Source organism: Catharus ustulatus, chromosome 9 (assembly GCF_009819885.2).
Source record: "Catharus ustulatus isolate bCatUst1 chromosome 9, bCatUst1.pri.v2, whole genome shotgun sequence".
NCBI classification, from domain to species: Eukaryota; Metazoa; Chordata; class Aves; order Passeriformes; family Turdidae; genus Catharus; species Catharus ustulatus.
The window spans coordinates 1,318,453-1,335,780 of NC_046229.1; the positions used below are offsets into that span (position 1 = coordinate 1,318,453).

The 17,328-nt window shown below is 42.3% G+C and overlaps 1 protein-coding gene across 4 annotated transcripts in view; it reads right to left on the bottom strand.

Moving 5' to 3' along the window:
* The window catches only part of MIER1 (MIER1 transcriptional regulator), a 35,874-nt gene that overhangs the window by 3,053 nt on the left and 15,493 nt on the right, over positions 1-17,328 (bottom strand). For all 4 annotated transcript variants that reach the window (XM_033067422.1, XM_033067425.1, XM_033067424.2 and 1 more), the window contains 9 exons: positions 13,242-13,409; positions 12,202-12,334; positions 10,686-10,750; positions 10,303-10,375; positions 8,327-8,478; positions 6,916-6,997; positions 6,343-6,437; positions 5,321-5,448; positions 794-930 (listed from right to left, as the gene is read on the bottom strand). In XM_033067422.1, coding sequence (XP_032923313.1) covers positions 794-930; positions 5,321-5,448; positions 6,343-6,437; positions 6,916-6,997; positions 8,327-8,478; positions 10,303-10,375; positions 10,686-10,750; positions 12,202-12,334; positions 13,242-13,409 — 1,033 coding nt within the window. The remainder of the gene's footprint in view (positions 1-793; positions 931-5,320; positions 5,449-6,342; positions 6,438-6,915; positions 6,998-8,326; positions 8,479-10,302; positions 10,376-10,685; positions 10,751-12,201; positions 12,335-13,241; positions 13,410-17,328) is intronic.

Here is a 17,328-nt window from a genome sequence, read left to right on the forward strand (position 1 = left end):
CAGGAACAGAAAATTTTCCTGGGATCCAGGACTGCAGGTAGGGTCTCCTCACCTGGGCTGGCTCAGGAAAGCAGAATTTAAACCCAAATTAATTAGAAATCCAGTGTTCTAATTCTCCTCACTCTGTCATTGATGCAATAAGGGAGATTATGAAAACCCTTAACAGGAACAGAAAATGTCCTGGGATCCAGGACTGCAGGTAGGGTCTCCTCACTTGGGCTGGCTCAAATAAAAAAACTCATATAAATTAGAAACCCAGTGTTTTTCTCCTCCTCCTCCCTGTGTGATTGATGTGCTGACAAATGACACAGGAGTTTATGGAAGTCCTGAAGAGGAACAAAAAATGTCCTGGGATCCAGGACTGCAGGTAGGGTCTCCTCACCTGGGCTGGCTCAGGAAAGCAGAATTTAAACCCAAATTAATTAGAAATCCAGTGTTTTTCTAATTCTCCTCACTGTGTGACTGATGCAAACATTTCAAATGAAGCAGGACAGCCTGGGCTGCTCAGGAAAGCAGGATTGGCAGTGTCCCTGCCATGGTAGGACAGGCTCTCCTGACCCAAAACAGGCTGGAATTGTGTGCCAGAGGCAGGACAGCCCCTCTCAGTGACCCCTGGCAGTGTCCCTGCCTGGCAGTGATGGCTCTCCTGACCCAAAGCAGCTGGAATTGTGTGCCAGAGGCAGGACAGGCTCCTGTCTCTGATCCTTGGCTGTGTCCCTGCCATGGCAGGACAGGCTCTCCTGACCCAAAGCAGCTGGAATTGTGTGCCAGAGGCAGTTCAGGCCCCTCTCACCGTTCTGGGTGCTGCTGGAGGTGCACTCATCCCTCTCAGACTGGCTGGTGCTGCTGTTGGAGGCTGCAGGAGGGGGGGACGGGGCCCTGCTGGAAGCGGCGCTCTCGCTCTCGTCCAGGAGCCGGTCCATGTAATCCCTGCAGGACACACAGAGATCAGAAATATGGGAATAATCCATGGAATCCCTGCAGGACACACAGAGATCAGAAACCTGGGAATATTCTGGGAATAATCCATGGAATCCCTGCAGGACACATAGAGGGGTGAGAAATTATCCTGGGAATAATCCATGTAATCCCTGCAGGACATACAGGGGTCAGAAATATGGGAATATCCTGGGAATAATCCATGGAATCCCTGCAGGACACATAGAGGGGTGAGAAATTATCCTGGGAATAATCCATGGAATCCCTGCAGGACACACAGAGATCAGAAATTATCCTGGGAATAATCCATGTAATCCCTGCAGGACATACAGGGGTCAGAAATATGGGAATATCCTGGGAATAATCCATGGAATCCCTGCAGGACACATAGAGGGGTGAGAAATTATCCTGGGAATAATCCATGTAATCCCTGCAGGACACACAGGGGTCAGAAATATGGGAATAATCCATGGAATCCCTGCAGGACACACAGAGATCAGAAACCTGGGAATATCCTGGGAATATCCTGGGAATAATCCATGGAATCCCTGCAGGACACACAGAGATCAGAAACCTGGGAATATCCTGGGATTACCCTGGGAATAATCCATGGAATCCCTGCAGGACACACAGGGGTGAGAAATTATCCTGGGATTATCCTGGGAATAATCCATGGAATCCCTGCAAGACACACAGGGGTCAGAAATATGGGAATAATCCATGGAATCCCTGCAGGACACATAGAGGGGTCAGAAATATGGGAATATCCTGGGAATAATCCATGGAATCCCTGCAGGACACATACAGAGATCAGAAATATGGGAATAATCCATGGAATCCCTGCAGGACATAGAGAGGGGTGAGAAACATGGGAATATCCTGGGAATAATCTATGGAATCCCTGCAGGACACACAGGGATCAATGGGATAACCTGGAGATATCTTGGAAATATTCCTGGGAATATCCTGGAAATATTGCTGGGGATGCCCTGGAAATATTCCTGGGGATTTCCTGGAAATATTCCTGGGGATATCCTGGAAATATTCCTGGGGATGCCCTGGAAATATTCCTGGGGATGCCCTGGAAATATTCCTGGGGATATCCTGGAAATATTCCTGGGGGATTTCCTGGAAATCTTCCTGCACACACTGCAGGTGTGGCCATTGTGGTTTTCCACTGACACAAGCCATGGGAAATTGAGAAGGGATTTTTCCACTGACACAGGGCAGGGATGGATGGGAAATTGGGAAGGGATTTTTCCATTGACACAAGGCAGGGATGGATGGGAAATTGGGAAGGGATTTTTCCATTGACACAAGGCAGGGATGGATGGGAAATTGGGAAGGGATTTTTCCTGTCCCTGGCAGTGCCCAAGGCCAGGCTGGACATCTTTTTCCCTGGAATATTGGACAATATTTCCTGCCCATGGATGGGCTTGAAGTTCCCTCCCAACCCAAACCATTCCATGATTCCCAATCCTTTCTGTGCTTCCAAGGTGATCCCTTCAGGCACTAAACCCTTGGAATTTGCTGAGCTACCAACACCAAACCATTGCAATAAATAAAAATCACATTTGTGCACAAAAAACCCAAAAAAAGGTAAAGTTACAACCAAGTGAAAAACTCAAAGCTCAGGACATTCCCATCTCTGCCATTTATTCCAGGGCTCCAGTTTAGGGCAGGAATGAAGAGGGAAACAAAAGGAGCTGGAGGATCAAAGCCTTGGATGTGGGGGAAGGTTGGAATAACTCCAGAAACTTCTCCTGCCACGTCATGATGCTGGAATTACAGCCTGGATTTATCTGCAAAATCGTTCAAGAACAGACAGGTCCAGCCTTAATGACCCTGCTGCACCCCAAGGAGAGCAGGAGGAGTCTGGAGTGAGCAACCAGCAAAAATGGGAAATAGGGGAAAGTGGAAAATAGGAGAAAATGGAAAATGGGGGAAATGGGAAAGGGGGGAAATGGGAAACGGGGGAATGGAAATAGGGGAGAATGGAAATAGGGGGAAAATTTAAATAGGGAAAATGAAAAATAGGGGGGAATGGAAAATAGGGAAAAATGGAAAATAGGGGGGAGTGAAAATAGGGGGAAATGGAAATAGGGGAAAAATGTAAATAGGGGGAAAATGTAAATAGGGAAAATGAAAAATAGGGAAAAATGGAAAATAGGGGGGAAATGGGAGATGGGGGAAATGGGAAATAGGGGGGAGTGGAAATAGGGGAAATGGAAATAGGGGGGAAATGGAAATAGGCAAAATGAAAAATAGGGGGGAATGGAAAATAGGGGGGAATGGAAAATGGGGGAACATGGGAAGTAGGGGGAAATGGAAAGTAGGGGGAAATGGAAAATAAAGGTAATGGAAATAGGGGGAAAATGGAAAATAGGTGGGATGGAAAACAGAGTGAAAAATGGAAAATAGGGGAGGAAATGGAAAGTAGAGTGAAAAAGGGAAAATAGGGGAAAATGGAAAATAGGAGGAAAAAATGGAAACCAGGGGAAAACCCCAACTTGAAATGGAAGGAGAGGGGCAGCCAGGCAGTCCCAGGTAAGAAATTCTGGAACACCCACAAAGTCCCTGATGGAACTCTGGGTGTCCCAGAGGCCTGAAATGTTTGGAGAAACAATAATATTCCAAAGAAGGATCAAGAGATCGGCCAGGGAGAACTGAGGAATGGAAATGAGAGTGAAGGAGCTTGGCAGGAGGCAGTGGAAAGAGTGGGGACAGGGAAAGGAGAGCTCTGGAATGAAGGGACAGGGAAAGGAGAGCTCTGGAATGAAGGGACAGGGAAAGGAGAGCTCTGGAATGAAGGGACAGGGAAAGGAGAGATCTGGAATGAAGGGACAGGGAAAGGAGAGCTCTGGAATGAAGGGCAGCACAAGCTCTGCTCACACATCCCTTCTTTTTCAGCAGTGGGGATGGAAAAAGGAGTTTGGGAACCCCCAAATCCCCTGGGATCCCCTGCCCAGACACACAATGCACCACAAATTCCAACCTGGAACCCCTAAATCCTCTGGGATCTCCTGGACAGAATGATGGACAAATAATCCACCACAAATTCCATGTGGAACCCCCAAATCCCCTGGGATCCCAGACACACAATGCACCACAAATTCCACCTGGAACCCCCAAATCCTCTGGGATCTCCTGATCAGACAAACAATGCACCACAAATCCCACCTGGAACCTCCAAATCCCCTGGGATTTGCTGACCAGACAAACAATGCACCCCAAATTCCAACCCGGAACCCCTAAATCCTCTGGGATCTCCTGGGCAGAATGATGGACAAATAATCCACCACAAATTCCACCTGGAACCCCCAAATCCTGGGCAAGACAAAAAATGCACCCCAAATTCCAACCTGGAACCCCAAATCCTGGCCAGACACACAGTGTACCACAAATTCCAACCTGGAACCCCCAAATCCCCTGGGATCTCCTGGGCAGACAAACAATGCATCTCAAATTCCAACCTGGAACCCCCAAATCCTGCCCAGATAAACAATGCACCCCAAATCCCACCTGGAACGTGGGGTTCAGGCTTTTGTTTAGGAAATAAATTCAATTCCAACAGCATCTAAAAGAAAAATCTACCCACATTTCAAAAAAAATTGCAACAAAACTCCAACTAAAATTGCAAAGTGTTGGCCTTACCCCAAAATAAATCTATTTTACAGATTATTTCTACACACTACTGATATTTTTTTTTACACCTGGGCTGTTTTCCCTGTTTTCCAGTTAGGAATTCTGGGCTTAAAATTTTAGAATTGAGATGAAATTCTGGGATTAAAATTTTAGAATTGAGATGAAATTCTTGGTTTAAAATTTTAGAATTGAGATGAAATTCTTGGATTAAAATTTTAGAATTGAGATGAAATTCTGGATTAAAATTTTAGAATTGAGATGAAATTCTGGGTTTAAAATTTTAGAATTGAGATGAAATTCCGGGCTAAAAATTTTAGAATTGAGATGAAATTCTGGGCTTAAAATTTTAGAATTGAGATTAAATTCTTGGATTAAAATTTTAGAATTGAGATGAAATTCTCGGATTAAAATTTTAGAATTGAGATTAAATTCTGAGTTTAAAATTTTAGAATTGAGATGAAATTCTGGGCTTAAAATTTTAGAATTGAGATGAAATTCTGGGTTTAAAATTTTAGAATTGAGATGAAATTCTGGGTTTAAAATTTTAGAATTGAGATGAAATTCTTGGATTAAAATTTTAGAATTGAGATTAAATTCTTGGATTAAAATTTTAGAATTGAGATGAAATTCTTGGATTAAAATTTTAGAATTGAGATTAAATTCTTGGTTTAAAGGAGACTCTGAATCCCAGAATTTCCAGGTGAAAGCAAGAAGGATGAAATGAGGCCCAGCTTACGTGACCCCAGGGTGCAGGTTGTATTTTTTCTTCCCGAATCGCGTCTGCTGAGCGAAGAAATCGTAACGCTCCGACTTCTTCCACATGTAATAAAACGCCACACACTCCCCCACCGAGCGGGTCCGCACCTGGCAGCACGAAAAGGCAAAAACTGGGTGAGTTCAGAGCGTTTCTGGGCCAAAAAAATTCCAGAATTTGCAGGAAAAAGTGTCAGATTGCAAGTCAAAGCTGCTCGGAAAAGTAGAAATTCCTGGGTTCAAATTTTAGATTTGAGATGAAATTTTTGGTTTCAAATTTTAGAACTGAAATGAAATTATTGGTTTAAAATCTTAGAGTTGAGATGAAATTTTTGGCTTCAAATTTCAGAATTGAGATGAAATTTTTGGTTTCAAATTTTAGAGTTGAGATGAAATTCTTGGCTTCAAATTTTAGAACTGAGATGAAATCTTTGGCTTCAAATTTTAGAAAGATGAAATTTTTTTGCTTCAAATTTTAGAATTGAGATGAAATTCTTGGCTTCAAATTTTACAGTTGAGATGAAATTCTTGGATTAAAATTTTACAGTTGAGATGAAATTTTTGGATTAAAATTTTACAGTTGAGATGAAATTCTTGGTTTCAAATTTTAGAGTTGAGATGAAATTCTTGGCTTCAAATTTTAGAGTTTGAAAGTTAAAGCTGTTTGTAAAAATGTTGGGGATCTTCTGGAAGGAACAGCTCCAGAAGGAAAATTCCAGAGTCAGGCTCCAGGATTTCTGCATTTCCAGTCACAAATTCTGGATTTGAGAAACTAATTTGGAAATGTTTGTAAAAATTCCTGCCTGGAATGCCCAAGGCCAGGCTGGGATGGTGGAAGGGATTTTTCATGGCATTTTTTAGGTCCCTTCCAAGCCAAACCATTCCAGGATTCTGTGATTTTTACAGAAAAAAATAAAATTATTTTCTCCATTTCTTTATGAAGGAGAACATTTAGGCAGAACTTTGGTTTGAGATGTAAAAAGTGAGAATTCAGTTCAAATTTACCTTATTTGCCTGAATCACATGGAAATCTTTGCCATAAACTTTCAGCCCTTGTTCAAAGTTCCTGCATTCCTCTTCTGTCCACACTGATAATTCTTCTATAGGAAAATAAAAAAAATGCAATAAAGATTAAAAAAATATTCATTTTATATAGCAGAGGTTTTACTGCTATACTCTATAAAGAAAAGATTTATTTGCTCCTTTATTGAGAATTAATTCTTTTTTAATGTCATATTTTGGAAAATAAAAGGTTAATTTGCTCCTTTATTTAGGATTATTTCATTGTGTATAGCAGGGGTTTTAATGTTACATTTTGGTAAAGAAAAGGTTTATTTGCTCTTTTATTTAGAATGATTTCATTTTATGGAGCAGGGTTTTTAATGTAATATTTGTAAAATAAAAGGTGAATTTGCTCCTTTATTTAGGATTATTTCATTTCATGTAGCAGAGGTTTTAATATAATTTTTGTAAAATAAATATTTATTTGGGATTTGGGATTTGGGATTTGAGATTTGGGATCCGGGATTTGGGATTTGAGATTTGGGATTTGAGATTTGGAATTTGGGATTTGCTCACCTCGGGCTGCTTTGACATTGAACCTCAGCCTCCGTAAGGATTCCTCAGGGTCAAAATTGCACTTCACCAGTTCATAGAGAGCCTGCAGAGAGCAAAATCCAATTTAAATCCACATTCACCATCCCAATTCACTCCCAGGAAATCACTGCTCCCTCTCCAGATCAAAGCAAGATGAATTCATACAGATTTATGTCTAAAATAAAAACTGATTTTATTTCTTTTCTATTGGACATTTATGTTATATAAAGCAACATGAAACCTAATTTAAGAGTTTGATATTCACTGAGAAGTAAAAACCACATCAAGTTTTTACTTCCACATGGAACAACAAAAGTGTTTAAACCCCATTTTATTTTGGGGAAGTCAAAGGAAATAAGAAGATGATTACAGTAACTTCATGATTATAAGCTGCACCATTTTCACTAAAATTTTGGTCTGAACGCAAAGTGCGGCTTAAAATCAGGTGTGGCTGATATATGGACAGAGAATGAAAAGCTGCTGTTTTAGTTTGGAGGACAGGTGTCTGCTGAGAAAGGCAGGAGCTTCTCTTTGAAATGGAGAATGTAAACCCCCTCCCTCCAAATTATTATCATTTTGAAATCAAGGAGCTCTCAGGCAAAGATATGGGAATTAGGAATAACAGTTCTTTACTAGGGAAATTAAAATAGAAATACAGCACTACAAAGAACAAACCCCAAACCCTGACACAGTCAGAGTACAGCCTGACACCCGTCAGGCAGGGTGTTGGCAGCAGTCCCATCCCATGGTGGCTGCATCCTCCTGCAGTGACAGATGTGGCTCAGCTGGAGCAGTGCTCCTGTACAAGGTGCAGTTTCCCTCCGGAGCTCCAGTGGGGATGTGGAGAAATCCGGTTTTCCTCTGGAGTCCAGTGGAGAAAGGGGCTCCCTTAGTGTCCCAAAACCTCTGTTTTTATCTTGGTAAGAAATGTTGGGCTCTTCCCCCTGGCTGGAGCAACTCCCAATGGGATGCAGTAATTTTATCAGTGCCACAGTGGGACTCAATGGCCATGAGCAGAAAATGACTGGCTGGAGGAAGGATGGGTTGTGAAAAGATAAAGAACAATGCCCTGCCTGGTTTATAAACCATGGCCATGAACAGGAGATATCCCATGAGATAAAGAACACTGCCCCAGCTGGTTTATAAACATGACCATGAACAGGAGATATCCCATGAGATAAAGAACACTGCCCTGCCTGGTTTCAATGGATGCCCATTAGCAGAATATCTCCCACAGAGATCAGGATCACTGCCCCACCCTCAACAGATGGTGATGGAATAGAAACCTTTGATCACACTCTGGATTGTAATCTGCGTCTTATAATCGTGAAATTACTGTAATCCTAGGAATTAACTGAATTTGTTTTGTTTTTATTTGTTTGGTTTTCTGTACCTGCTCATTGTCCTTGATGTGGGAGCCCTCAGGAATTGCCTCCAGCCCCTTCTCCTCCCCCGTGCGCCGCGAGGCCTCGCTCAGGAACTCAATCACTTTGTCCTCAGGTAAAAAATCCGGGTTCCAGAGCAGCTGGTCATCATTTTCATACACTGCACAGGCAGCACAAGGAAAGAAAAGAATTACAATAAAATAAAACAATTCTAAAGGGATTTATTGTCTGTGATCAGGCTTGGAACAAGCAGGTAAAAGCTCAGGGATGCAGAGACACAAAATGATTTGGATTTGGGATTTTGCCTTCAAATCCCAGGCATGGTTTGGGTTCTGGATTCCACAACTCATCCTGCAGCTCCAGAATTTGAATCTCCTCCTTTTCCAGAGCTATCACAGCAGTTTGAAAGCAGGGGAGCCACAGTAAAGTGAAATCAATGTTGGGCCAAGTGAGATACCCTCCTGATTTTGGAAGAGTCAAGCTTTGAATTGCAGCAAAATAAAAGTGAAATTCTGGCTCTTAAAGCAGGAAAATATCCAGACTTTGTTTGAGAAAAAGCAGTAGGAAAGGAATTCCAAGAGGAAAGCACAGTCAGCAAGGGATGGGAGCCCAGGGGGCTGAGAGAAAAAGGATTTTATTGGAAAAAGGATTTTCTCATGGAAATAAATACAAATAAAACCCTCAAAGTGGCAAAGAAAATGATGGAAAATGTCTTGCAAAGCTTTGTTTCACCCAGGACACACTTTGGGAACAGCTCCCAGGAGTTTTTTTGGGGGGGTTTTGTTCCAGAGGTTCCAACTCAGCTGAAGTTTGGCTGTTCATTCAAGAAAAACAAAAAGATTTCTAGGAAGCCTCAGAGAATCCTGAATGGTTTGGGTGGAAGGGACATTAAAAATCATCCAGCTCCATGGATTCCAGGGGGAGGAGGGAGCTCCAGGAGCAAAATTCCAGAGTCAGGCTCCAGGGAAGCTCCAGGATTTCTGCATTTGCAGTTACAAATTCCTGGCTTCAAATTTTAGAATTGAGATGAAATTCTTGGTTTAAAATTTTAGAGTTGAGATGAAATTCTTGGCTTCAAATTTTCGAATTGAGATTTTGAAAGTTGAAGGGTTTGGAAGTGAAAGGCGTTTTGTAAAAATCTGGAGATCTTCTGGAAGGAACAGCTCCAGGAGGAAAATTCCAGAGTCAGGCTCCAGGGAAGCTCCAGGATTTCTGCATTTCCAGTTAGGAATTCTGGGTTTTGAGAAATCAATTTGTAAATATTTGTAGAAATTCCTCCCTGGATCCCTGGAAGGGCTCCCAGCCCTGCTTCCAATCCCTGGCAATCCCAGGGATGCAGGGGAATCCACAACTTCTCTGGGCAAGGAGAGAACTGAGCACAAACTTGGATTCTAGGAAGGCTCCAGGTTTTGTGGTGCTTATTTCAAAACTAAATTACACAAAACCACAAAAAAAATCCATTCTCATTGACCTGCAGTGTGAGCAAATTCTTAGGAATGGGCTGAATGCAGGAAAATTTTCTTTATTTTTGCTCCCAGCTGGGTTTAAACTGGATCTGCCTTTCATGATAAAGCCTCTGCTTGGGAGGAAGGGAAAAATTTCTAATTTCTGGGGGAGGAGAAAAAAAAAATAATCCACAAAAGCAGAACTTTTTCTTCCTGAAGAGGTACAAAAGGTGAAAACCAAACCTGCTGGTTCCATTTTGCTCCTTTTAATTGTTCCAGCAATCCAATTTCTCCATGAGCCACAAAAGAAATCTCCAAGTGCAGAGGGTGCAGCTTGTGTGGGTCCCTAAATCACAACCCAAGGCTCCAGGAATAAAAAATAAAATCCTTCTTTTCCTGCTGCAGCACAGGGGGAGCTGTAATTTGGTGATGGTGCCTTTAATTGTCACCCCTTTATTAAAACACATGACATCAATCAAAGCTTTTCTTTCTCCTGATTAGACACCAATCCCAAACAGCAAGAAATGATCCAACCTCACCTTTTTCATTCTCTTTGTATTTGCAGGTGCCAGCTGGAATTTCAGCTTGAAACATAGAGCCCACCATGATTTCCTGAGTGGGGAGGAAAAGAAGAAGTGAAGCAACCCTGAGATTTTTTTCTCAGCAAACAGGAACATGACCACATCTGTTTTTCCCCTCCCCTCTTCAAACTTTTGTTGTTTAAAATCTAAAAATGCAATGGACAGGTTCAAAATCTGAACCAACTGTAAGGAAATGGATTTTTGACTGTTTGGGGAGGATTTAAAAACTTCCCATGACCAAAACTCTCCCATTTATGGGGAAAACCTGCAGAGCTCTGGGTTAGCCAGTAACAGTTGAATTAATTCACCAGGAAATGTGGGATGAATGTTTGAATATTTACCTTTTTCCAGTCTTCTGAGGGAATATAATCTTCATCTTCTTCAGATTCCTCCTCTATTTCACTATCTGCAAGGAATTGTGCAGCCACTGAGGGCCAGAAGAGCAGGGCTGGCACAGCCTCCCCTCCCTCCTTATCTCAGCCCTGCAGGGCCAGGGACACTTTTGGGGACATTCACAGCAGTGACAAGATTAAAAAAGGCCCCACCCACATTTGCATGGACATACAGGCTCTGTGAAATCAAAACATAAATAAACACATCCCTACATTTTGTTACAAAATTCCAACTTCTTTTCCCTCAGCTTTGAATGATCCAAATCTAATTTATTCATAATTTGTGAGGGTATTTTTATTTTTTTCAACTCCTTTTCCATCAGCTCCTGGCTTGGCTGCTGCTGGTTTTTATTTCCAAGGAGTTTCAGGTAGGTCTCAGCAGAAGGTGACAGAAATGTGGGAGTGTGTCCTGGGATTTAGGATGCACAGCAGCACTTGCAGGAGATTATTTGGGATAAGGATTGGCAGGAATTAAGCTCTGCATGACCCAGGCCAGCTGCCTTGCACAAGGTGCAGCTTTCTGTGCAGCAGCACTGAAATTATTTATACATTAAATGACATTTTATACACAGCTGAAAGCTGGAAAAAGCCCCAAGCCTAATGCAAGACACTTGAATTAATTTTGTGCTTAAAAATAGGAATTCATTGAAGATATTTGAAATCCTCTGCACAGCAATTTAAATTTCAATTTAAAGGTGCCTTGGCAAATTTGGACTTGGTTCATTTAAATTTAAAGGTTCCTTGGCAATTGGGATTTAAACAAACTACAAATTAAAAATTGCATTTCTATGAAGTTGTAACTGATAATTATCAAGGTGAGGAATTTTTTATTTGTTCCAACCCAGAACAGAAGGAATTCAAACAGCAAATCCAATTTCACTGAAGAGAGATGAAAAATCTGCTGTCCCAAGCAGGGATCAGATCCCACCAGGGAAATCAGAGCTCAGGTGGGTGGGAAATCAATTTGTAAATAAAATAAAAATGGAAATTATCAGCTCAATGCTGGCAATAGAATCAAAAGTGGAATTCTTGAAGCAAATTCTCTTTTCTGTGACCCCTCCTCCATTATTTCAGGGTTAACAATTTTGGCCTTTCCCAGATTTTATTGCTTTTGTGTTTCTATGGAAATCTGGGTTTTATTTGCAATAAATTTGAAATTTCAGTTGATTTTTCCTTTCAGGTGAGCCCTGAGCTCCTTTGGATGAGGACAGAGCCCAAACTCTGGCAAACAACCAGAGCATCCCAATTAACTGTAACCTGTAAAATCTCAATTATTTCAATTTCCCCCTTGGATTTCAATCCTTTCCTGTAAAATCAGCTAAAACCAGGACTTTTCTTTTTTGTTTTGAGCACAATCCTCAGCACAGCAGTGCCATGAAGAGGAGAGCTGCCTGGTTTTGGGGATCACAGTGAATTCCTGGCCCAGAGCACTGGGATTTTTGGGCTGGGACTAAACTGGACTCACTGGTATCGAAATATTTGCAGCGCCGAGGGCGAATCAACTCCTGGGGGTCTTGAGCTGCCCCAGCTGGGGCTGGCTCATCATTGGAGGATTGGGTCTCATCTTCCTGCCCTGAGGAATCCTTGATGGTCTCCTCCTGCCAGAAAATATTAAAAAAAAAAAAATCAGTGATGGAAAAAAATCAGCAGGGAATCAATGATTGGGGCAGGGAATCAATGATTGACTGGAGCAGGGAATCAATGATTGGAGCAGGGAATCAATGATTGATTGCAGTAGGGAATCAATGATTGGAGCAGGGAATCAATGATTGATTGGAGCAGGGAATCAATGATTGGAGCAGGGAATCAATGATTGGGGCAGGAAATCAATGATTGGAGCAGGGAATCAATGATTGATTTGAGCAGGGAATCAATGATTGGGGCAGGGAATCAATGATTGCTGCAGGGAATCAATGATTGATTTGAGCAGGGAATCAATGATTGGGGCAGGGAATCAATGATTGCTGCAGGGAATCAATGATTGATTTGAGCAGGGAATCAATGACTGGGGCAGGGAATCAATGACTGGGGCAGGGAATCAATGATTGACTGGAGCAGGGAATCAATGATTGGAACAAGGAAAGTTCAATGATTGGGGCAGGGAATCAATGATTGGGGCAGGGAATCAGTGAAATCAATTCCCATCCCTTGCATGATGCTGCATCCATGGATTTTAAACTGAATTTAATTTAAAAATTAAAATTAAAAAAAGGCATTTAAAATGTCAGTGCTGAAATTCTAAAGGACAATTCCCATCCTTTCCATCGTGCTGCATCCATGAATTTTAAACAGAATTTAATTTAAAAATTAAAATTTTAAAAAATTTCAATCCCCACCTGTTTGGGATGAGATGGAATTAAGAGAAATCCAAATCCAGATGGGTAATTAAGAACAAACCTCATTAGCACAGCCAGGTTTATAAAAGCAGCTCCATCACAAATGGGACCCTGAGCAGGGCAGGAATGCCAATCACTAATTTGCATATGGAAATGAGCTCCCACTCACCTTGTTCTCCCCACTGCAGCCACTGTTGTCATCGTTATCCACATCATCATCATCCTCTCCCTCCTCCTCCTCCTCCTCTTCCTCCTCCTCCTCCTCCTCCTCCTGCAGGGGCACGGTGCCATCGTAGCCATAGCGGCTCAGCAGCTCCTGGATGGGCATGGCACTCTCCTGGGGAATGGAATTTATCCACAAACAGGGATCAGGGTAAATCCAGTCAGAGCTGGGATAGCCCCAGGAATTCATCCACAAACAGGGATCAGGGTAAATGCAGCTAAAACTGGGATAGCCCCAGGAATTCATCCACAAACAGGGATCAGGGTAAATCCAGCTAAAACTGGGATATGGGAATGAGCTGGGATAGCAGCAGGAATTCATCCACAAACAGGGATCAGGGAAAATCCAGCCAGAGCTGGGATAGCCCCAGGAATTCATCCACAAACAGGGATCAGGGTAAATGCAGCCAGAGCTGGGATATCCCCAGGAATTCATCCACAAACAGGGATCAGGGTAAATGCAGCTAAAACTGGGATAGCCCCAGGAATTCATCCACAAACAGGGATCAGGGTAAATCCAGGTAAAACTGGGAATGAGCTGGGATAGCAACAGGAATTCATGCGCAAACAGGGATCAGGGTAAATCCAGCCAGAGCTGGGACATCCCCAGGAATTCATCCACAAACACAGATCAGGGTAAATCCAGCCAGAGCTGGGATAGCAACAGGAATTCATCCACAAACAGAGATCAGGGGCATCAACCAACCAAAAACTGGGAATTATCAGGGATATCCCACAGGAATTTATTCCTCCACCAGGGATCAGGGACACCTCCACCAAGAATGGTCATTCCTAAAGGGATGGACTGGCCAAATTGGGAGTTTCCAATTCCAAATTTTAATTTTCAAAATTGGAATTTCCCCAGAAAAATGAGTTGTTTTTTTGTGCAGGATAATTTATTTCCAAATCCTGATTTATTCACAGCAGATCTCCCATCCCAACAGGATCTCCTGGGTGGGTTTGTCACTGTCCTGGGTCAAATCCAAAAAAAACCTGGGAATTATCAGGGATAATTCTACAGGAATTCCTCCACCAGGGATCAGGGTCATTCCCAAAGGGATGGATTGGCCAAAATTGGGATTTTCCAATTCCAAATTTTCATTTTCAAAATTTCCTCAGAAAAATGTGTGGGTTTTTTTTCCTGCTGGACAATTTCCTTCCCAATCCTTGATTTACTTAAATCCCAACAGGATCTCCTGGGTGGATTTGTCACTGTCCTGGGTCAAATCCAACCAAAAATTGGGAATTATCAGGGATAATTCTACAGGAATTCCTCCACCAGGGATCAGGGTCATTCCCAAAGGGATGGACTGGCCAAAACTGGAAGTTTCTAATTTCCAAATTAAAAATCTGGTTCACTCTGGTGACATTTCAATTCATACTGTCAGCTCTCAAATTATTTAATTTTAAAATTATTTTATTATTCAATTTTATGAATAAATTTACTTAGTTTTCTTAATAAAGGCTCCCAAACATTTATTAATAAAAATATTAATAAATACTATTAATAACTATTTAAAATAAGATTTTATCAATAAATACTATTAATAAAAATTGCTGGCTCTGCGAATTAACTCCTTTATAATTTACTTGGAATTATTTACTTTGAATTATTAATTCCCTTATTAATTCCTTTATAATTTACTTGGAATTATTTACTTTGAATTATTAATTCCTTTATTAATTCTTTTATAATTTACTTTTAATTATTTACTTTTAATAATTTACTGTGAATTATTTACTTTGAATCCTTTACTTGTAGTCCTCAGGACAATCATCCCCAAGGAGATTTTTCAGAGCAGAAAAATTTCAAAATTCTCTCTGAAAACATCCAATCCTTTATTTATTATCTGGAGCTGCTTGCTCTGAACACTTTTTATTTTTTTTGTATTTAATGCCCATGAGATATTTTTAGTTATTGGCTGACCTGAGACTTCCTATCCTGAGGGCCTGCACTGATCTAATTTCTGGAAACATCCCAATAATCCCAGGGACAAAAGTGCAGTTGGTTGTGCTCTGGAAAAACAAGGGGGACAGAGGTTATCAGCCCTAGCATCTGGGGATTTGATTTTTTATTCTAATTTTATTTTATTTTATTTTAATTCTATTCTATAATTTTTTTTATTCTATTTTATTCTATTCTAATTTTATTCTATTCTATTTTATACTATTTTATTTTATACTATGTTATTCCTATTCTATTCCATTTTATTTTATTTTATTTTAAAGAACTAAGCCATTCTACCTCTTATTCCTCTATTCTTTGGTTAAACTTTACACCCAGTCATGGAATTAACATGAATTCGATGTTGAATTAAATGAAATTAAATTAAATGTGTGATGTTGTTCAGAATAACATGAATTCAGTGCTGAATTAAATTAAATGAAATGGATGTTGTTCAGAATAACATGAATTCAATGTTGAATTAAATGAAATTAAATGGATGTGGATCAGAATAACATGGATTCCATATTGAATTAAATGAAACGGATGTTGTTCAGAATAACATGAATTCAGTGTTGAATTAAATGAAATTAAATGGATGATGTTCAGAATAACATTAATTCAATGCTGAATTAAATGAAATGAAATTAAATGTGTGATGTTGTTCAGAATAACATGAATTCAATGTTGAACTAAATTAAATTAAATTAAATGGATGACGTTCAGAATAACATGAATTCAGTGTTGAATTAAATTAAATGAAATGGATGATGTTCAGAATAACATGAACTCAAGTGTTGAATTAAATGTGTGATGTTGTTCAGAATAACATGAATTCAATGTTGAATTAAATGAAATTAAATGAAATGGATGTTGCTCAGAATAACATGAATTCAATGTTGAATTAAATGAAATGTGTGATGTTGTTCAGAATTACAAGCATTCAGTGTTGAGTTACAGTACAGTAATTTCACGAATACAAGCCGCACCAATTTGACTAAGATTTTGCTCCTAAACCGGAAATGCGGCTAATAATCAGGAGCGGCTAATACAACCTCAGAAGTGCCTGCCAGAGTGCTGAGCCGAGCAGCTGCAAAGTCGGCATTTTGCGATTGTTACAAATCGCTACTCTGTTGCACCGCGGGTGGAGCCTGGCTCCCTGTAGGCAGCACGGGGGGCGGGGAGAGAGGCGGGAGAGCTCTCTTTCCTCCTCTGCCACAGCCCAGGGGAGAGACGGGGGGGGGGGCACCGCCATTGCTGCAGCTCGGGGAGGAGAGGGGGGACCCGGGCCGCCCCTACCGCGGCCCGGGGAGGGGGGGGAAGCCGGCGCCGCCATTGCTGCGGCCCGGGGAGGGGGGGGGGGAAGCCGGCGCCGCCATTGCTGCGGCCCGGGGAGGGGGGGGGGAAGCCGGCGCCGCCATTGCTGCGGCCCAGGGAGGGGGGGGGAAGCGCGCGCCGCCATTGCTGTGGCCCGGGGAGCCGACGGGAGCCCCGCGCAGCCATTGCCGCGGCTCGGGGAGCCGACGGGGTGCTTTGTCCCCGCCCGCCGCCGCCGCGGCAGGAGCGGGGAAACTCCGTCCCCGCCCGCCGCCGCTGCCGTAGGAGCAGGGGAAGCTCCGTCCCTGCCTGCCACCGCAGGGCAGCGCCGACCCGGGGTGACCGAGCCCAGGGGCAGCAGCGGCCGGCCCCGAGCTGCAGCACCGTGCTGGACCACCTGGCCCCGTCAGCGGCCCCTAGCGGGCCGAGCCTGCACAGCCTTAGCTCAGCCAGTAAACCCCGCCCTCCCGCGGTTCTGTTACTAATTGCACGCGGGTCCTCGCTGCGAACGACAGAGCGGCTTATATTCGTGTGCGGCTTATCTATGGACAAAAACCAAAATATTTGCCAACACCCAGAGATGCGGCTTATAGTCAGTGCGGCTTGTATTCGTGAATTTACTGTAATTTCACGAACACAAGCTGCATGGAGTATAAGCCGCATTTCTGGTGTGTCGGTAACGTTGATGTCTTTGTCAATAAAAACCCCGCACCCAATCATTGGCCGCACTTTCCTTCACGGGGAACTTTCACAACGTCGTCATTCAGTAACA